The 19,357-nt window shown below is 30.2% G+C and overlaps 1 protein-coding gene and 1 pseudogene across 2 annotated transcripts; both read right to left on the bottom strand.

The window, feature by feature from the left end:
• Positions 1–3,460: 3,460 nt before the first annotated feature.
• Positions 3,461–6,646, bottom strand: LOC114393988 (BTB/POZ and TAZ domain-containing protein 1-like). The gene is made up of 4 exons (XM_028355521.1): positions 6,354–6,646; positions 5,967–6,270; positions 5,450–5,769; positions 3,461–3,963 (listed from the first exon to the last, which is right to left on the bottom strand). Exons 1-4 carry the CDS (start codon positions 6,587–6,589, stop codon positions 3,783–3,785), a joined length of 1,041 nt encoding a protein of 346 aa, XP_028211322.1. The 5' UTR covers positions 6,590–6,646; the 3' UTR covers positions 3,461–3,782.
• A 9,285-nt stretch (positions 6,647–15,931) lies between these two features.
• On the bottom strand, positions 15,932–18,064 carry LOC114394208 (annotated as a pseudogene). Its single transcript, XR_003662668.1, has 4 exons — positions 17,911–18,064; positions 16,911–17,656; positions 16,607–16,745; positions 15,932–16,522 (listed from the first exon to the last, which is right to left on the bottom strand). The product of XR_003662668.1 is annotated as a probable pectate lyase 18 (transcript).
• Positions 18,065–19,357: the final 1,293 nt, after the last annotated feature.

Consider the following 19,357-nt stretch of genomic DNA (forward strand, 5'->3'; position numbering starts at 1 on the left):
CTCCACTGTCTGGTCTTTCCCTTTTGGATCAGCATTAGCGTAGCTTAAATTGTTTCAACGTCAACAAATAGCAATATTGTTTATCATGAGATATATTTTCTTATTCAACTTTCAAGTTCATTTATTTAAAATCTTTTCGTTATTAATATTTCCACATCCTACATAGGATCCAGCTAAGTGACAAACTCCATTGCAAGAAGCAATAGAACTGTGTTCAATGATCAATCGATCATGTTGTCATGTTAACCCGAAAATCATATGCTTAGTTAAACACAAAACCCAAAACAACCTCTTGCTCGATAAAATTACTCAATTCAGTTTTGAAGACCCAAAAGAATCAGGTTAGCGTAAAAGTGTACCCAAAAAAATGGTGAGCTTCCAAGTTTATATTGGGAGTGTTAAACAACCAAAAACAAGGAGTCTTCCAAGTTCCAATTTTCCAATGTCAAAAAATATATTGGGTTCACATATTATTAATTTTTTTATCTGTAATAATCAAATAATTCACATATATAAACATTTTTTTTCACTCGTCTCAATTGTAACTGTATGTGTTATTTGTTGGAGTACTATGTGTAAGGTGAAGTCAAAAGTGAGAGTTGAGTGTCATATAAGTGAGAACAATATCCATAAATATAAGTTTTAAGATTTTAGATTAAAATATGGTGTTAAGTTTTTTGGTGTAATTCCTCATGACTTATTGATATAAATCTCTCCAATATTTACTCTCCTCAATTCCCTAACACTCATATGGGGAAAACATATTTTTGGATTCCATTAAGTCATCTTCGACTTGGACTACAAAACTGTGGTGGACAAGCTGAACTTTGGAGGTGCTGAGATATTATTTCCATGAATTCAAACTTTTCTGTTAAGTTTATAAGGAGGCATGCTAAATATGATGACTCATACCTAAGTAAGGCTGCCATATCTTATGGTTGTTCGAATGATTTTACAAGTATTCCTTACTGTATTCATTCTATCATTATTAATGAAATCATGACCTAAGCATTATTCTCTTAAAAAAAAACTATGTAGTCTAAAAAATTATTTAACTCAATTCTGTCATGCAATCTTGTTTTGAAATCTCTTAATAAGATTTAAAGATACGATTCGCTACTTTGTAAAACATTAATTAAATCCTTTCGTTAGATTCAACTATAATTGGTAGCTTTGTTTTTTTTTTTTGGAATATAATTGGTAGCTTAATAATATCCCATTCCAACTTAATATTTGATCCCGGGTTTAAAAAAATAGAGAAAATATGCATTTCAAAAGTAACTCAATTTTTCAAGACATAACAAGAGCGTGGAGAGGGTAGGAGGCCACATTTTTCATTTTGCCACACCTATTATTATTATTATTATTATTATTATTATTATTATTATTATTATAAAATCACAATAGTAAAATTTTTTATTTTTAATTTCTTAACCAAAATCACACTTGTTAGGATTTTCCACGCTATTATTATATTTTGATTATTTTAAATCAAACGTGACCCATGTCATGATGTAAGAAGCAGTGAGAACGAAATCGACTATATTTGTGGTATTATTATTATTATTATTTGACTACACTAAATCAATGGTGACCCATGCCATGATGTAAGCAGCAGTGAGAATGTTTTTTTTCTTTGTGAGAATGAAATTGACTATATACATCCTAAATTCGGTAGAATGGAAAAAAAACAAAAATAAAATGAGAAAAAAACTAGAAGATATTTTTTCAATCAAATAAAAAAATATTTTTATTTGTGTTTTCTATTCTCTTTTATTTTCTTTTCTTTCATTCTAAAAATTTATGATATATCAAACAATTTATTTAACATTTTAAAATATTATTTTCTATTATACAACAATTTTTTAAGAAATCTTGTTTCAATTGTAGAGGAAAGATGTAAGAATTTTTTATATCATGATATTAATATGAAATACCTATTAATTTTGTCGATCATCAATCTTTGTCAAACAACCTAATTGATCACTTTTGGTAAGTTCTTACTCTCTTAAAATGTTAATAAGAGTTTTCTATTTTTTAAAACACAAGAAAATAAAAATTTAAAACATCCATCTTTATGTTATATTAATTTTTTATTACTCATTCTTTTGTACTATTTCATCTTCTTTTTCTATTTCTATTATCTAAAAAATAGTGTTTGAAAAATATTTTATAAAATATAATTTTAAAAATTAAAAAAGATAAAAGCATATTCAAGAGAATTTATTTATTTTTCACCTAATAAATTCGTAGTCTTTCAGTCTTTTCTCTCCTTTATTTTCAAATTAGAAGAAATAAGTTTTGATTAAAACAATCACTAAAATTATATGTGTAAAAACTAAATAAAAACCACTTTCTTTTCATTCTTTTGTTTAGTGGATCCCACTAAAAACCACTTGATGTAAATCTTATGTTTACAGGTTTTACAAATAATTCCGATTCATCCAAGTGGGAGAATTGGACTTCGTTTTTACTTTCCTAATCAAGTAATGAGTAGAATTGATGAGTAAGTGACATTAGTCATATGACGTTTTTAATATGAGAATATCATAACCCGTTCACAAACCGTTGTGACACAAATATTTCCTCAATGATCAAGTTAGCGGAACCCTAGGCTAATGCTTGCTTCATATTGACCACATTTTCCACAATGACGGGCTTCAAAATAGTCAATGGTATTATAATGTTCTTTCGGCAGTGCCTCTCAATTTAAATTCATGCACTTAACTTTGTCTAGGACAACGGCCTGTGCTACATACTAAAGCAAATGTCGAGTTGCTTGGTAAATGGGTTCCTGAAGAACATCACTAACGCCCCAATGGCTTCCTTTTGCTTTACAAATGATCCCCTCTTTGGCTATTTCGTAGGACCAATGTGTGTCAGTCTGTGCCATTGTGGGACTAATATGCAGGCCATTACCTATTGTTTTGACTTCAAAATTAAGGACTGTAATCATCATTCACACTATTCTGTTCTTCCTTTTAGATACTACTAGTATTCAGTTCTCTTACAAGTTACAACCAACATATATATATATATATATCTTCCCCAACATTTGCAATAATTAAATCATGATCAAATCTTTAAATTTTTTTATAATCATGATATTAATACAAAATATTTACTAATTTATTAATGATTAATTTTTATCATAATCAATCACCTTTAATGATATTTATTTTTCAATCATATTTTTTTTCTACCAAACTCAAATTGGAGACCTTTAACACGGAATCTCTAATTTTTTAGTCAATCATGTTTTTTTCCTCAACAAAAACTCAAATATTCAAAACCTTTTAATCTAATTTTTTAGTCAATCATGTTTTTCTCCTCAATATTCAAGACCTTCTAATGATGTGTCTGGTTTTTTAGTTACCTCTGATTTCTAATTGCAGAAAATATGAGATGACATAATAAAAATAAACAATCACTCAAGTTGTTCTACCATTCCAAGTATAAATATAACTATTTAAAATGAATATTTGAATATTCTACACAAATAATTCATCAAATTGAACACTAGCTTTACAATATTCTCAAATGCTCAGACAACGCAAAATGAGGTTCAAACAAACAAAATTTACCGTTACAACTTTCAAGGTACCACTCAATTTACCATTTTCTCAAGTAAAAGAGCCAAGTACAAGAAGTTCACACCATCAAAAACCCTGCTTTTACACAGAACAAACCGGCAAGCAGAATACTCTCTCCCTATAGAAACTGCTCTATCAAGTATCTAACACGGAACACACCGTCCTATACATCATTATTTATAAGAATATTCATAGTAATTTAAAACTTCTAATCCCGGGATTGTCCATCGTCACTCTTGTTTCTTCATCTCGCTTCCTCTTTGGCAGTGACAATGAAGACATGACTTTGGCTGAGGCCACCTTCCTCGCTAGTAGTTTCCACTTAGCATCATCTTTCCTTTTCTCTTGCTGCATTCTCAATTGAAATTGCCTGTCACATTCACCCAAAAAAGCAATGTTAATTCTTAACCCACAGTGACACATTGAGCAATTTTCAAAAAAGATAAGACAAGACAATCATCAAAGGATTAGAAGAAAACAAGGACAGCGACATGGGCTTTGGGGTGCACCACCAGCTGAAAATGGACGTTATATTAGACAACTTCAACTTGTTAATTTAAGATAAGAGCAATGCAATTTGGTTCGAAAAGTTTCATACATGAATAAAAAAATGATTTTTGAGATAAGCATGAGAATATTAGCATTTGTTAATGTTTTGATTTGATGAGTAAGTAATGTTCGTTGGTTTGTATTGTAAATCTAGCAATCAATTAGAGGGATGATTGATAAAAGAAAAATACTACGAACATATTTTATAATACTCTCTTTGATTGAAATCTGTTGGAAATTATAAATTTTGGTGGATTTTGTATTCTACTTAATGAGTCTTTTTCATAATTTTATAGTTTTCATTAAATTTTAATCAATGATAAATAATGTGTTAAAGAATATGTTAGGTGGAAAAAAAAGGTCAAATTTATGTTAATAGCTTAGTAGGCTTTTTTTTTTCTTTCTATAATGAAGAAAGTAGAAATATATCACCAACCACGGATATTTTATTTCGTAGGGGTCCCATGCACTGATATATGTTTGGCATGTTTTGACACATGATCCTCCAAGGGGAGGTAGATCTAATAACTAGACACCACGTTAGTCTTATGGAATTTATGGATCGCATAAGTGAATTTGGTATATGAAATGTAACAAAGCCGTGACTAGGAATTGACTAGGCACTAGCTGGTGGTGGTGAAGAATGGCAGAGTGATAAATGATGAGTTGGTGAACCAATTGAATAAAGACACGAGCCGGCCAACTATACATAGCCCTGAAAAATATCAAGAACAGGGTAGAGAACACGAAAACTAATTCGTTGATGAACATGAAACAATTTATGATGGGACCCCAAATCTAATAATTTCTTTTTTTGAATCATACCCTAGATTTAATAATTAAGTAACCGGGCAAGGGAATCAGATATAATATCACAACCAGATTATATTATTTCTCAAATGAAAACGATTTATGCTCCCCTCTGCTAAAAAATCCAATTCCTTTGAGACTAAACAGCAATATCCCAACTAATCATGGACTATAACTCCTTATCAAAATAATAAGTAGAACTTTCTGCGGTGGCACAGCTCAAAAAAACATAAACTCATCACAGAAATTAAAAAGGTGCATCAAAGCTAATTTTCGTCATGGTCCTGCTATTAAACAAATAAAACTGGTCATGTAAAACTAATTTTGTGTGCATGGAATGAATTAGTTTGTTTAATTCGAACCAAAATGAAAAGGTGGGGAGTTTCTAATATTATACGCGCAAACAATTTATTACTAATATTATACGCGCAAACAGCAAAGAAAGTCACAAGTCACACGAGTGTGTATTTTAATTTCAATTTAAAAATGAAAATTACCTGCAAAAGGGAACCTTGCAGGAGGAATCGGTGTCGTGACAAACATAGGAATGGAGTCGAAAGAGCTGCCACATTCTCTTGCACCGCACGCAGCCACCGCGCACCTTCTTCTCGCACGTGGCAAAGTGGCGGATCAGAACCTGAAGACCCTGGCACGTGGCGAATCTCCCACACGGCGTCCTCTCCCTCTTCACCTCCGCGTCGTACGGTCCAACGTGGGTGCACCCCTCATAGCATATGTGTTCCAAACACTCCATCGCCTCGCTCAGCTCCGCGTATATCCCCTGTTCCATCCTATACCTCCTCGATTTCTTTTTCCTCTGTCAAACAATCAATAAATAAGCAATACTACTACAGTTTAATTATAATTCATTTCACTCAATTTGGTAATGTTTGCAAAACTTGATCAGCGACCATCATGCATCGCGAGCAAACAAAATTAATCTCTGATCTTGGACTAAGAAAAATTCACTCAGTTTGAAAATTAATTAATTGATTGTGTTGATTAGTTAATTACTGTTTCGTGTTCGTCGATGAAGCGGAGAATGTCGAGTTCGAGCCAGGGGTCGTGTTTCACGAGGAACTTCCATCCCTCGGTTGCTTCCACCGCCTTGAAATTCTTGGCGAGGAGCTTCATGCAGCGGAGGTGGAGATCCGGCGCGTCGCAGAGACGCGCGAGTTGCAGCACGTCGACGACGCTCTCCGTCGTCAAACGGTGGGTCAAACCCTTGATGCACCTCTGTTTCAGTTGCTGCACCATGTACACGTGGGACAATGCAAGGAGGTGCATCCCGTACTGGTCAATCTCTTCCTCCGTACACCTGCAGCGGGGGGCACCTCGGTCATTTCACATTCGCCGAAAATTCGAATGAATATAGTACCAATTGATTGTGCAGATACTGACCTGGAGGAGTAGAGGAATCGGACGAAGGCGGTGACAGCGTCGCAGGGGACGCCGTGGATTTGGATTATTCTCTCGGAGCTCCGATGCTTACGTGGGCGATCTATCAAGTTCTCCAGAACCGGGGACATAGAAGCCAGAATGGGTGCGTGGGCTGGAATGCGTGTTCCATGGGAAGTGTGAATGAAGACATCAGGTTCTGGTAAGAGGTTGAGAATGGAAATGGTTTGGGGAGCCATTGATAATTGAGAGCAATGAAGAATTATAGAAGGAAAGAAGCAGACATGGGGGATGAATGTAAAGTATATATAGTTGCAAAACACGGAAACTTTTGTTTGAGCAATGAACCACGTGCCGCATTGCTGTCTCATTTTATTCACACGCGCCATTATTGCCCACCGTCCACCGCTCTCACTAGTCAATATTACCTTCTTTTTTGTCTCCCTGTCTTTCACTTTCTAGTTAATAATATCATAAGCTTATTGAAATATTTTAATAGTCATTAATTTTATTTTACAAGTGATTAACCATGTTACAAAATTATTGAAATGTCTAATAATAGTTAGTCATTTTTGCGTGATTAATTACATGCGTAATTGAAACAAAATTAATCATATTTATACAGTACATGATTAGCCATACGAGCGTTGTTGGAAATTGAGTGTACGTTTTCTCTACTATTTTTTGTCAAAAAAATTATTAAAATAATATTTTTTTCTTTTTAATCACATTTTGTTTATTCATAAAATATAAATTCAATCAATCTTTTTTTTTTATTATTCTTCACGCTCTGGATTGCGATCTTTAAATAGAAATTTGAAGATGAGAATGGAAACGAAAAATACCACTACTGGATAAATAAAATAAATAGTTTTAGAGTAAGTATTGTAAAATCTTTAAAGATAATTAAAAAAATCTCATAAAGAAAGAGAATGGATTCTCTTATATTATAATAATATACTTTGTTTCTTTTTATATTATAACACACCTTGTTTCTTTTTATAGTAAGTTTCTAAAAAAATAAAGTTTTGTGACAAAATTTTCAAATGGTACAAAACAAATTTCACTCCATTGAAAAAAATAATGTTAGAAATGCTGTAGGTTAATACTGTGAAGAAGATATTTATTTAGCAAAATGAAAATCCATCCATTACTATCGCAGTATCGTGCCAATTAATCCATGAATCATGATAGGCTTTTTGATTGAAAGACGAAAAGATTGAAAATTTTCATATCAGACAATTTTTAGTGGTTTGTCAATGTTGCTTTGCAAATATCTTCATTGATGTGTGTATTAAGGAGAGAGTTATTGGTTTTCTAAAAAAAACGAGATGATTATTGGCACTTCAATTAATATATTTATTTTCTTTTGGAAAAAATATTTACTTATTTATTTATTTATTTATTTTACTTTTTAATCTTATATACATTTGAGTATTTCTAAAAGGCTAAATTTTTTTAGTTATATATATAATTAAAAAAATTGAAATATAAAAAAATGAACATAAATATATTTTAATAAAAAAATATTTATAATGATGATGATAATATGATATAATTTTATATATTATATTTAATTAGTATTACAAAACTTACACTTGAGTGACTTTTTTTAATAAATACATTGAATTTTTATTTTAAAAATGAATAAATGAGGGTAAAAAAAGGAAAAAGAGAAAAGATCATTAATTTTTTAACATGTTATTGGAATAAAATATTCACGCATTTTATACTTTTAGTATAATTCTTAACTCTTTTTTTATTATTCATAAGATTCAAGTTCAATACTTAGTTAAGGAATGTAATTCATTATCATATGGACCAAGGACTTATTTTTTTCTCTATTTTTAGTTTACATATTAATAAAATAAAAAAAATACAAACAATCAAATATAAATGAATAAAAAGTTTGGAAATTAAATACGAGTGTTAAAAATCATTGTCCCGAATCGTATTGAATACTATGAGTTTATAAATGTGAAAGTTAAGTTTTAATTATTATTGAAATTAAAAGTTGTAAAAAATAGCAATTAATCATTGTCAATTTTTTTCTTGTTATATGAAAAAATAGATAAATATAAATAATATCTTTATTTAAAGACAATCTGATTAATTCAAATATTAAATACAAACACCTTTCTTAACAATAATTCAAAATTAATTCACCACTAATTTCTTCCACTAGACTTAATTTTTGTTGGTAATATAAATAATTTTAAAAAATAATGTTATCAAATATTCTTAACAGACAAGTCAATATAATTTAAACTAATTTCTATAAAAAAAATATTATTATAAGTATTCTTATTATATTTTCAAATTGTTCTTATTACAATTACAGATTTTAATATAAAAAAAGATTTATTAAATTTTTTAATTGCCAAGTGGATCCTAGTATAAAAAAATATAAAAAGTGTAACGGTTTCCGCTATGGATACACACATGGATTGGTGCAACAAAAAGGGGATTAGGTGGATTGTATTGTGATGATTTGACGTGGAATGGATAAACCATTAAACCAACTCAGCTCATAGGGACTGCTTATGCTAATGGATAGGATAAACCATCTCATTCCTTAAACTCACCCTTTCCAAATGAGTCAGAGAAATAACATGGTAGGAGTATCAATCAAGGGCCCAAAAATTCATCCAAGAAAAAAATAATAATTGAACAATGAAAGGATAAATATTTAAGCTTTATTTTTAACAAAGATTTTTCTCTTTTTACTCTATCTTTAATTAAACAATATAGCATTATTTATATTTCTTATCATCTTTATTTAATTTTCTCTCGTCTTAGATCATTTATATTTTCTTATCATGTTATTAATATACAATAGGTTAAAATTTAATTTTTATCTCTTGTTTATTAAAATTTGATTTGATTTTTTTATTTTTTAATTGAGATATTTTATTTCTCATTTTGTAAAATTTTATAATTTTATTTTTCTTAATTTTTAATTAAGATATTTTGTTTTGGATTTTTAAAAAAATTTACGATTTTAGTCTCATTTTTTAATTTCAGGCTTGTCTATGTACTTTTTTAATTATTTTTTAAATAACTTAGTCTTATTAGTAATTAACTAATTTTAAAATAATATTTATCATGTGAATAATAAATAGACATGTATATTTATAAGAAATACATAAATCAATAATTGAAATTGACCACAAGACTAAAATTGTAGATTTTTTAAAAAAATAAGAGACAAAATGTCTCAATTAAAAAATGAAGGACTAAAATCATAAATTTTTTAAAAATGATAAATAAAATATCTTAATTAAAAAATAAGGAAACTAAAGTTAGGTCTTTGATAAAATAAAAAGATGAAAATATATTTTAGCCTATAAAATATTAACCGGTTTTATGGATACCATCATCTATCTCTAGTGTGATAACTGGTTTCTTCATTTTTTGGAATTGTTAAATATCACACATTACTCATATTTGCTTTTTAACTTATTTTTCGAATCTAAATCAGCCTCACAAGTAATCTCACGTTCCTATATTTTAGCATTATAGATATTTTATTTATATAATTTTTTTACAATAATCACACTTAGCTTCAATTTTGTTTTAATTAAAGAAGAATACCTCCTAAGAAAAATTCCAAAAACCGTGAGAAAATAAAATAAAAATTACATAAGCCATAACATAGTTTTAAATAAAAGACGAAATAACATTAAAGACTCTCACCTAATCATCTATTGGGATTTTTGTTGTACGTTACCATCTATTAAGATCTGAATCTATGACTTTATTCATGTTGTTTTAATCTCTCATCATTAGATCAACTTAAATTATTACATAATCTTTTTTGTTTTATACCTTAAGGGGGAGGGGGAATACTTTGTCCGTTGTTTAATTTATCATTTCACAAAAAAAGATACTTAATGTATTAAAATTAATAAAAATAATTAATTTAATTGATATGAATAAATTTATTTTAAATTTATATTTTTTAAAATTATCATTATCTTAATATTCTTTTGTCTTCTAATTACTTATCAATATATTATATACTTTTTTAATGTAAAATATTTATAATCTAAAAATAATTAATATAAAAATATTATAAATTAAATCTTATAAAATAATATTAGATACTATTTTAAATTTGAATCTTAAATTAATAGGAAACGAGGGAGTAACACGTTCTCATCCATTCCAACTCATAAGGGAAGAAAAATCCCCCACGTTGCAGCTTCTTATTCGTTGTCTAGGGTCCACCTCTCAAAATATTGTTATAAGTTAGAGGTTATCATATATGCACTTTTAGGTACAAGACGCCAAAAACAATGCTTCAATTTAATTGATTAATTATTTCCCTTTTTTTTCTTTTTTACAAGAATTGGTTACTTATTTCCTTTTTGCTTTTTTTTTTCAAGTTCATATATGAACTTTTAATATGCTTCTTTAAATTAAGTTGTTGTTGGATGTATTATTGAAATGATTTTTTTTTTTCGTAATTGTGTTTTTCCTATAATTTATCAAACAAGTAATTTTAATTCCTCTAGTTTTAATAGTTTAAATAGAGTTTTCTTACTTTTAAAATTAATAAAATTTAGTTCAACACTTAATTTATTGTCAGATTTCTCACGGTCAAAATAAAAGAAAGATATTTTTTAGCCATAAGAATTAAACATATCTCATAAGAGAATAATAACACCCGCACACCCTTAATAAATAAATATGAAAAATGAAATATTTTTAATAGATAATAAAAATAAGTAGGGAGAAAATTAAAAAGATATGAATCTCACATCTTTTTATTTTCTCCACAAAAGTCATAGGAAAAGAATAGTAGCCAATTCATGGCTCACGGTAGAAGCATGGAATGATTTTCTTTTTAATTTGTCTTAAACCAAACATTCTTATTTTTACTTTATTTCTTATTTTTTTTATTATTTTTATTTCTCTTTTCTCTATTTCTATTCAGCCTATTTTCTTCTATTTTTTATTCCTACCAAATACACCCTAGTACATATAAAATATAATACGCAATTTTTTTTAAGAATTGTGTAAATTTTTGCGGTATATAATTTGTCTTTTTATATGTTGATAGTGAAACATTAAAAATAATTAACTATAAATTTTGATAAATAATACAATAGTTAATAAAAGAAATAAAATGAGATTTGATAAATTACATTACCCAAAATATTGGATATAAATTTTACCTAAAATTTTAGAATTTTTTTTCAGGCTTTACATTTAAGGATGGTGTAGTAAGTATACATTATAGATATTCAACGGGTATAAAAATAAAGATTAAAATTATTATCATATGAATATAAAATTTGATACAAATATTTTTTCAAACGCAAAAAGAAGAATAACTAGACAAGTATTATCTTTGTTCCTTTTCATCTTCGGATTTTAAAAAAAAAATACTAGAATTTATTTAGTTATTTTTATGTTTAAGGGCAAAATTATATTTTATTGTAATTTTTTTCTTTTTTTATCTTCTAAACAATTTTAATTTAAATATTTATATTCAATTTCTTCTTCTCCTATCAAGAGAGGATTCGTCGATGCAAGTAAAGCATATCAGAGAAGTCAAGTGAACCTACTCAGATCACAGACATTACTTCTGTTGCTGCGAGTTAAAAACTTCGACGTTAACTTGTCCTTTTATGCCTTTTAATTTGATATTGCATGAGTTTTTTGCTTCCTTCCACGCAGCCACCGCGTGTTACACGTTAACAAAAATATTCAAATAAATTAAACCACACATTTTTTTCATCAAGTTTTTTTTGCTTAGTAAAAAAAAAACTTGATGATTTCTTATTATCTTAGTTGTTTCATCAAGTAATCATGTCTGTTTCATTTTTGTGATTTCTTATGATCTTATTTGTTGTTGTTTTTTAAATATACATATATTTATTTTTCTATTATAAAGTTATCTTCAATTTACTCATAAAAAATCGAGCTTTGTAAAATAAAATAATATTTTTTTAATTTAATTTTTATAAATGTTAAATAGTATTGGATGATACGTTGAATTTCATTGAGGGGAAAAATCTTCTATATCATTTCTGTTCTATAATTCCAATTGATGTGATCCTGAATAAAATAAGAGAACGTGCTTAAACAATTAAAAACAGTAATGTGAACATGTTTATAATGCTTACAATACATATCTAAATAAATATAATTCTCATGTTTATTCACATGTATTATGAATTATTAATATGACATTTATAATGCAGTGAAAAAACAATTTGTATGCCCTCGTTTCTTGCAGGATACTAAAACTAAGTCTATAATCTATAATACATGTGGCTGTCAGCATATTTGACATAGTAAAGGCATACAGCAATGTCTGTGAGTTATGAAAAGGCGAAAGAAAAGTATTTCAGAAGATCAGTGATGGATGGTGATGGGCCCAGGCCCAGATTTTCTTTTGCACTCGCAGAGGGATCCAGTACATTTGCTTGCTATTGGTAGTCTTTTTTTCCAAGACAATAGCTACCCACGACATTTGTTTCCTGCATTTTTATTATTGTATCTACACTTCTCCTTGTATTTTTGGAATGTCCATTCTAAAATGTAAAATTATATTTCGAAATAAAATTTTCTAAATATAATGAAAAGTGTAAGATGTAATAGTGGAAATGCAAGAAACAATAGCCGCTGCCCACAGTTGACAATTGGGCTTGGGTCATATTTCGAAAAATACCAATTTTATTACTTGAGTATAAAAAAAATTAACGGTGTATATATTATTATAGTTTTCTTTATTTACTCATATAAAAATTTAAAAATATATTTCAACATGTCCCACTTTGGTTTTTCAAAAATGAGTTTAAGAGAAAAGTGGGATGGGACAACCTATCAACCCGTTTTTTATTAAAATATTAATATTTATTTTGATATTTTATGCATATACAAATTTCTTTAACAAGTATTTATTATTTATAAAAGATAAATTTAACTAAAATACATTTATTATTATTATTATTTTGATATGTTAATTTTGACAAAAAATAAGGTAAGTCGTCACTTTGAATCCATATATTATAAAATGTGAGACAAGACGAGTTGGTCAATTTTTTGTGGGTGGATGGTGAAATGAGGCCGATCAGTTCTTTTTGCCACCTCTACTTCTAATATGATTTAGGTATGTTTTTTTTTTTGATAATTTTTTTAATCGCTTAATTTTAATCATTCCAAAAAAAATTATATATAAAATTCTCAAACAAATCATTTTTTATTCCAATGATTAGGAGTTTGTGATACAAAACGATTTTAAAGGTTCAGAAGTTACAAATGCAGTCCACTTTAAAACAAATGTAGAATGAGGTTAAGGTTTTCAAGGTGGAAAAGTTTCAAATTTTTAATTTGATATAGAATATTTTAATTAACAAATATCGAACAAGAGCTTTACTTGCTTTTGTAATGCTTAATCTCAGGACCAAGAGCTGCAACTTTGTAAACGTTCTGTATGTCGGTTTTGCTTTGGCACCTCTTGTGCTAAAGTGAGGCTGTTTATATATATATATATATATATATTATTCTGGCCTTTTAAAAAAAAAATCGAACAAAAAGGTATATTAGAATAATTTAATAGATTCAATTCATCCAAATTTGGAAAACGGAAATGAGAATATAAAAGTTGAGTTGACAAAAAGTGATAAACGGATTGATTTGTAACAATTGAAAAAAAAAGAAGAGAGACAAGTTGAGGAACAAATAAAAAGTTGAGGAACTAAATATGATTAACAAGTTTGAGAGACAAAAAATCACTAGAGACAAAAATTGAGGGACGAATGATTATGGGTTACATTAATAATATGGATCAAGTTGGGCTTTCGCTGATTGGTCTTTCTTTCTTCTTCTTTTTTATTCCTTTTTTGGTTTATTGGTCTGGGATGCAATTGGGTTGACCCTGAACTAGATGCAATTGGGTTGGTCCGTAAATATGGTTACGGTCTTAGGTAGCAAAACTAAACCCTATAAGAAAAAAAAAACTTCAATAAATCAAGTTGACTATAATATAGAAGTAGATTTTTTTGTTACAAATGTAGAAGTAGATTTAAACAAGCTCTTATTGTCTGTACAAAAAAAAAGCTCTTATTTTTATTTTTTTTTCAATACTTCTTATATTTTTTTAAAAATTTAACTGGGTTTTTATTTGTTAAATATCACAAATTTCTAATTTTTAAAGACTTGTTTAAATAATAAAAATAAAATATAAGAAATTATTTAAGAAGTGTATTATCTGTTAAATAGTTTATATATATACAACATTTAAATAAGACAAAATTTAAGTAAAACTAAAAAAATCATGAAATGTGTCCAATAAATCTCACAGCAATAATATATTCAAAAGAATGTTTTGTTTTCTTAAAAAAAGGTAATATTAAAGCCAAACCCCTAATTTAAGTATATCCACCCACAATCACATATACATCAAATACTTCGATGAAAAGAAGTTCCACTTAATTAAGAGGCTCAACCCATGTGCATTTTTATCTTTTTTCCTCCACACCCACCTGCTCTCAGCTCAAAGTTGAATCTGGGGTGGCTGGTTTACCCATCTACTCCCCCAAACTCATGGAAGGGAGTTGTAACCATCGAGGATTGGGTCACTTTTTTTTTCCCCTTCAAATTATTAATTATTAATGTTCTACATTCACGCTTCACCTGCTTGCTGGTTGAAAGATAAATATTTATCTTGGTAAAAAAATGATTAAAGTATATAAAGTGTCCAGTGTCCTCACATAAATCTACTTTCCACTATGGTCATATGTTATTGTTAGGTAGCTTTTACATCCCGCTCACTCCTTTTAATTCTTTCTACGGATCTTTTATGGAAAGAATGAAAATTAGTTTGAGGGAGTAATAATAACAAAAAGAAAGCTAAATACATAGAATATAACTTTAAGTTTCTATTTGAAAACTACATAATGTGGAGAAACGAAATTGTAGAGAAAAACACGTTTGTAATTAATTAAAAAAATATACATTAATAACACAAATTTTCCCTCATTTTCACCTTAGAGTTCATATTTAGTTCCACGTCCAACACCGAGAACGTGCCTAAGAATGTGAAAACCACAAGCTATCATATAAATTTCTACATTATTTGTTCATATTTACTTCTCATTTTCATCTTAGATTTCTTTTTCCATGAAATTCTTAATTCTTCCTTCTGAACTCTTTTTTTCCTCATTTTCTATTAGTTCTAAATTATTGAAAATTTTATTCACAATGAAGCCTTGTTTTTCTAATAATAAAAAGAAATATTCTCACCAAGATACGTAGTATCATTATTGAACTTAACCAGTACTACCTACACAGCAAATGGTATTCTACTGAGTTTGTAGTTGTACCTTGTTTTGTCGATTAGTTAACAGTTATATCGGTCGTTGAACTTTTTGGATTGCTCCGCTAATACACCTATCATTTTAGCTTGATTGGTGGGATTAGAATATTTTCTTTTAAATGCACTTCCCTTCACTTTTTTTAGTTTTCTGGTCTTAGTCAACACTCTGCACTTGTGTGTCTGCGCATGTGTCGGTACCACAGAGAGAAAGTGATAGAGAAAGAGAAAGAGAAAGAGAGAGAGTTCAATATTCAACATAGAAACATGTAAAATCATCATATATATATATATATATCAACTCTTCTGCACTTGCTTTCTCACAGACCAGATTCACAAATTTGGTTCTATGAGGTTTACAGCGGAGGTTGTAATCAGACAAAAGTAGACCATAGAAGAAACCCAAAAGTAAAAAAGCTAAAGAAAAAAAAAAGAAGACAAATAGTGGAAAACAATGGTAAAAAAAAAAAAAAAACTAAAGAAAAGAATGCAGGAAGGAAATGATAGGAAAGTATACATCCTAACTATAAAGAAATGACCATAGTTAATTTAATAGGGTCATTCTGTTTCCCCTTCCCTCCCTTTTGATAATTTTGGTTTGGAATTAATGGAGGGGTCATAATCAGCAGCGGGAACCCTTCCTACAGCTGAGTGCACCCGCACCAGTGGTTATGGACCCCACCAATGAAGATGGCCTTGCACTCAAGCTAGATGCTCTTGCATAGCTAGAGGAGGCTCCAGCCCCCGATGCCGTGAAAAACGCACCGTTTACCAACAAGTCCCCTTCTGACCTCCAATTCCATCCTTTCCATTCACTCTCTGGTGCATCCTCATGCTTTGTCACCTGCACAATTTCACATAAATAATATTATTTCATTATAATAATAAAAACACTTTAATTTACTAAATTTATTACTCAATTATTTACCTCTTTGCTGAATCTGTCATCGGGTGCAACAAACCTGTTTCCTTGGCTATTGATGGTAGGATTAGCACTTCCCCCGATGGCATACATTTCCCAGTGGGTATAGTCATTGTTCACCACATGAAAATATCCATGCCTACACCTGCACTCATCACCAACATATTTTTTTTTTCAATTTTCATCTCTAGTGGCCCCCACATAGTAATAGCTTTTTCTCTTTGACTATTTTCCCTCCCTTTTATTTTTCTCAATTTTCACAAGTAAAGCAATTTTGGAAAATGGGACCAAGATTTTAACTTTACTTTACCTTGGCATTCTTTGAACTAGGCCTTCACCAAAGTGGTTGAAAGCAATAGTGACCTGCATGCTCTTGTCCTGAGTGTAGGAATCACTGTGGCCCAAAAGCATGACCTTGTCATGGTGAGTCATGTAATTGTTGGAGATGGTAATCCCAGTAGACCCATGAATGGCATCGATCAACCCATCATTGCAGTTAGACAAAGAGCAATGGTCAACCCATACGTGACTCCCTCCAAAGATCGACACGCCATCACCGTCCGATATGGTCCTCCACCCGTAGTGCCGTGGTGAGTCCCGCACCATAGCATTCCCACCTTGCTTACAATCATGAATGTTAATCCCATGGATTATAACGTTTGTTACGTACTGTATCGTTATGCATGGACCACCCGCAATGTGCACGCTAGCACCTCTTCCATCAATGGTTTTGAATGAGTTCATGTCAGCTCTTCCTTCAGCTTGATCACCATGTCTCTTGCGAAGATGATCCAGAGAGGCTCGTCTTGAATAACTGCATAACGGAGAGTTCCCGGCTTGGGGGTTACCGGATCGTCGTCGCCGGAATCTGTCACCACGTAGATTTTTCCGTTCTTTCCTCCGATGGCGTTTTTGCCGAAACCAATCGCACAATCCGCTAGCCTCTGGCGGTTCTTCTCCCAGTTTGGGTCGCACCTCCAGCAATCATCAATGGGGTTCCCTGTTGCGCAGGACAAGTACCCCAAATTCCTTCTAGCTACAGAAGCATTGATTTTCCTGCACCAAATAAAAAAAATACACAAAAAAAAACATTAATTTCATTAATGTGTCTCATGCTTATACACCCAAAGTCCACAAAAAAGTTGTATTTTTTGGTAAAAAAAAATACACCTAATGTGCTACTAACACATTCTTTAACAAATATTGTGACATTTAATAAATAAATTTCAACTAGAAAATGAGTTGTGTTAGACATTGCATTAAGATGTGTGTTGTACAAGTAGGTTTGAGAAAAGAGAATGTGGGTTTACCTGTGAACTTCTTGGGCCACAAATTCAGGGTCTTGGACAGGGGAAGAGGAAATGAGGGTCGGGGTGAGGAGAGAGAAGAGGAGGAAGAGGAGAGAGAGAAAAGTGGTGGCCATGTTTGATTTGTGTTGTGTGAGGAAAGTACGTAGCTGGAGGGTGTTTATAAAGGAATTAAAGCCGGGCTAAATGGCATGATTAAACTGAACATGTAGGACCCAAGTGCTTCGTGATTTCTGGTTTTACGGGATAGCAGTTGGGCAGTTTTGTCCGTTAAGCAAGCCCCAAATGATGGGGGAAGCTACGAACACTCTTGTAAATATAACAAAGAGGAATGTGCTAACTGCACGACAATTAATCAAATGTTACCTTCTTTTACTACATCTCCCCTGCTTATTTAATAATGTACTACGTAACTCTCACTTACTCTCACTCATTAAATGATTTTCTTTCTTATGTTAGCGTTTTCCTTTTTCTTTTCATTACACTGTTGTTGGTTTTAACTTTTAACATTGGGTTAATTACCGCATGAGAGTTGAGTAGAAACTGGATCTAGATTGAAGTTTACTGCCTCCGTTTCTTTAATAGTGGGATACCTGATACCATAATGGTCCCAACTAGAGATGATGTTCTTAGAAAAGTTCATTACTTCTCTTGCCACGTTAATTTGCATAAGCGTTGAGAATAATCAAATTAAGGAGGCATGGCGTAACAAGTAATGGGCACTTTGATTAAATTGGGTTATTCAACGGGCCTGGTGAAAGTTAAAAAGCCACCTAAAAAGCAGGGATCATGTGATGTAATGAAGTACTCAGCACTACTTCAGTTAACTATATAAATATAATTGGCTGTGAAAAATAAACTCTTCATCCCGTTTTTGGTACATCTAGGCAGCAAATTCTTTGCATTTTGACTTTTGTTTCCTATAAACGAGTGAGATCGTGAAAAATTGAAACGTTACCGGGTGGAAGATATTGACTTACTTGCTCCCATGGGTCCATATATTACTTTAATTAAACACGCATCTTGGAAAATCTTGAGCTTGATATCCATATCCTGCGTTCTTAATTTCAATTAGGATATTAGAGAAGCTCATTAATTAACAATACATTGTAAAACGATAGGAGAAGAGAACGAAACACAAAAGGACGGTGGATAAAAAATAAATAATTATTTTTATATGTAGTTAATAATTATTAAATTGTTTGTTTTCCTCATAAAGAGTGTCTAATTTATCTTTCTTTGTTTTTTTTTCTAGAGTAAATTAAATAAACACCCCCCCTAAGTTTGGACATGTTACATGCGCATCTCTTCCGTATTTAATTCTTACACAAACACTCATTATTTTGAGAGATTCCAATTACACTAGTATCTCTTCTTCTCCACTAATGGTGTTAATTCGTTTACCCAGAATAGTCACATGATCCTTTAAGAGAATTTTTATGACAAAAAT

This window comes from Glycine soja, chromosome 17 (assembly GCF_004193775.1).
Source record: "Glycine soja cultivar W05 chromosome 17, ASM419377v2, whole genome shotgun sequence".
In the NCBI taxonomy this organism is placed as follows: Eukaryota; Viridiplantae; Streptophyta; class Magnoliopsida; order Fabales; family Fabaceae; genus Glycine; species Glycine soja.

Bases quoted from the DNA above. Each gene is read 5' to 3' on its own strand.
- LOC114393988 (XM_028355521.1), bottom strand. From the start codon at position 6,589: ATGGCTCCCCAAACCATTTCCATTCTCAACCTCTTACCAGAACCTGAT. The intron at 6,271-6,353 runs GTCAGTATCTGC...CCCCCGCTGCAG, and splicing joins CGATTCCTCTACTCCTCCAG to GTGTACGGAGGAAGAGATTG. The intron at 3,964-5,449 runs GTAATTTTCATT...TGAATGTGACAG, and splicing joins TGCAAGGTTCCCTTTTGCAG to GCAATTTCAATTGAGAATGC.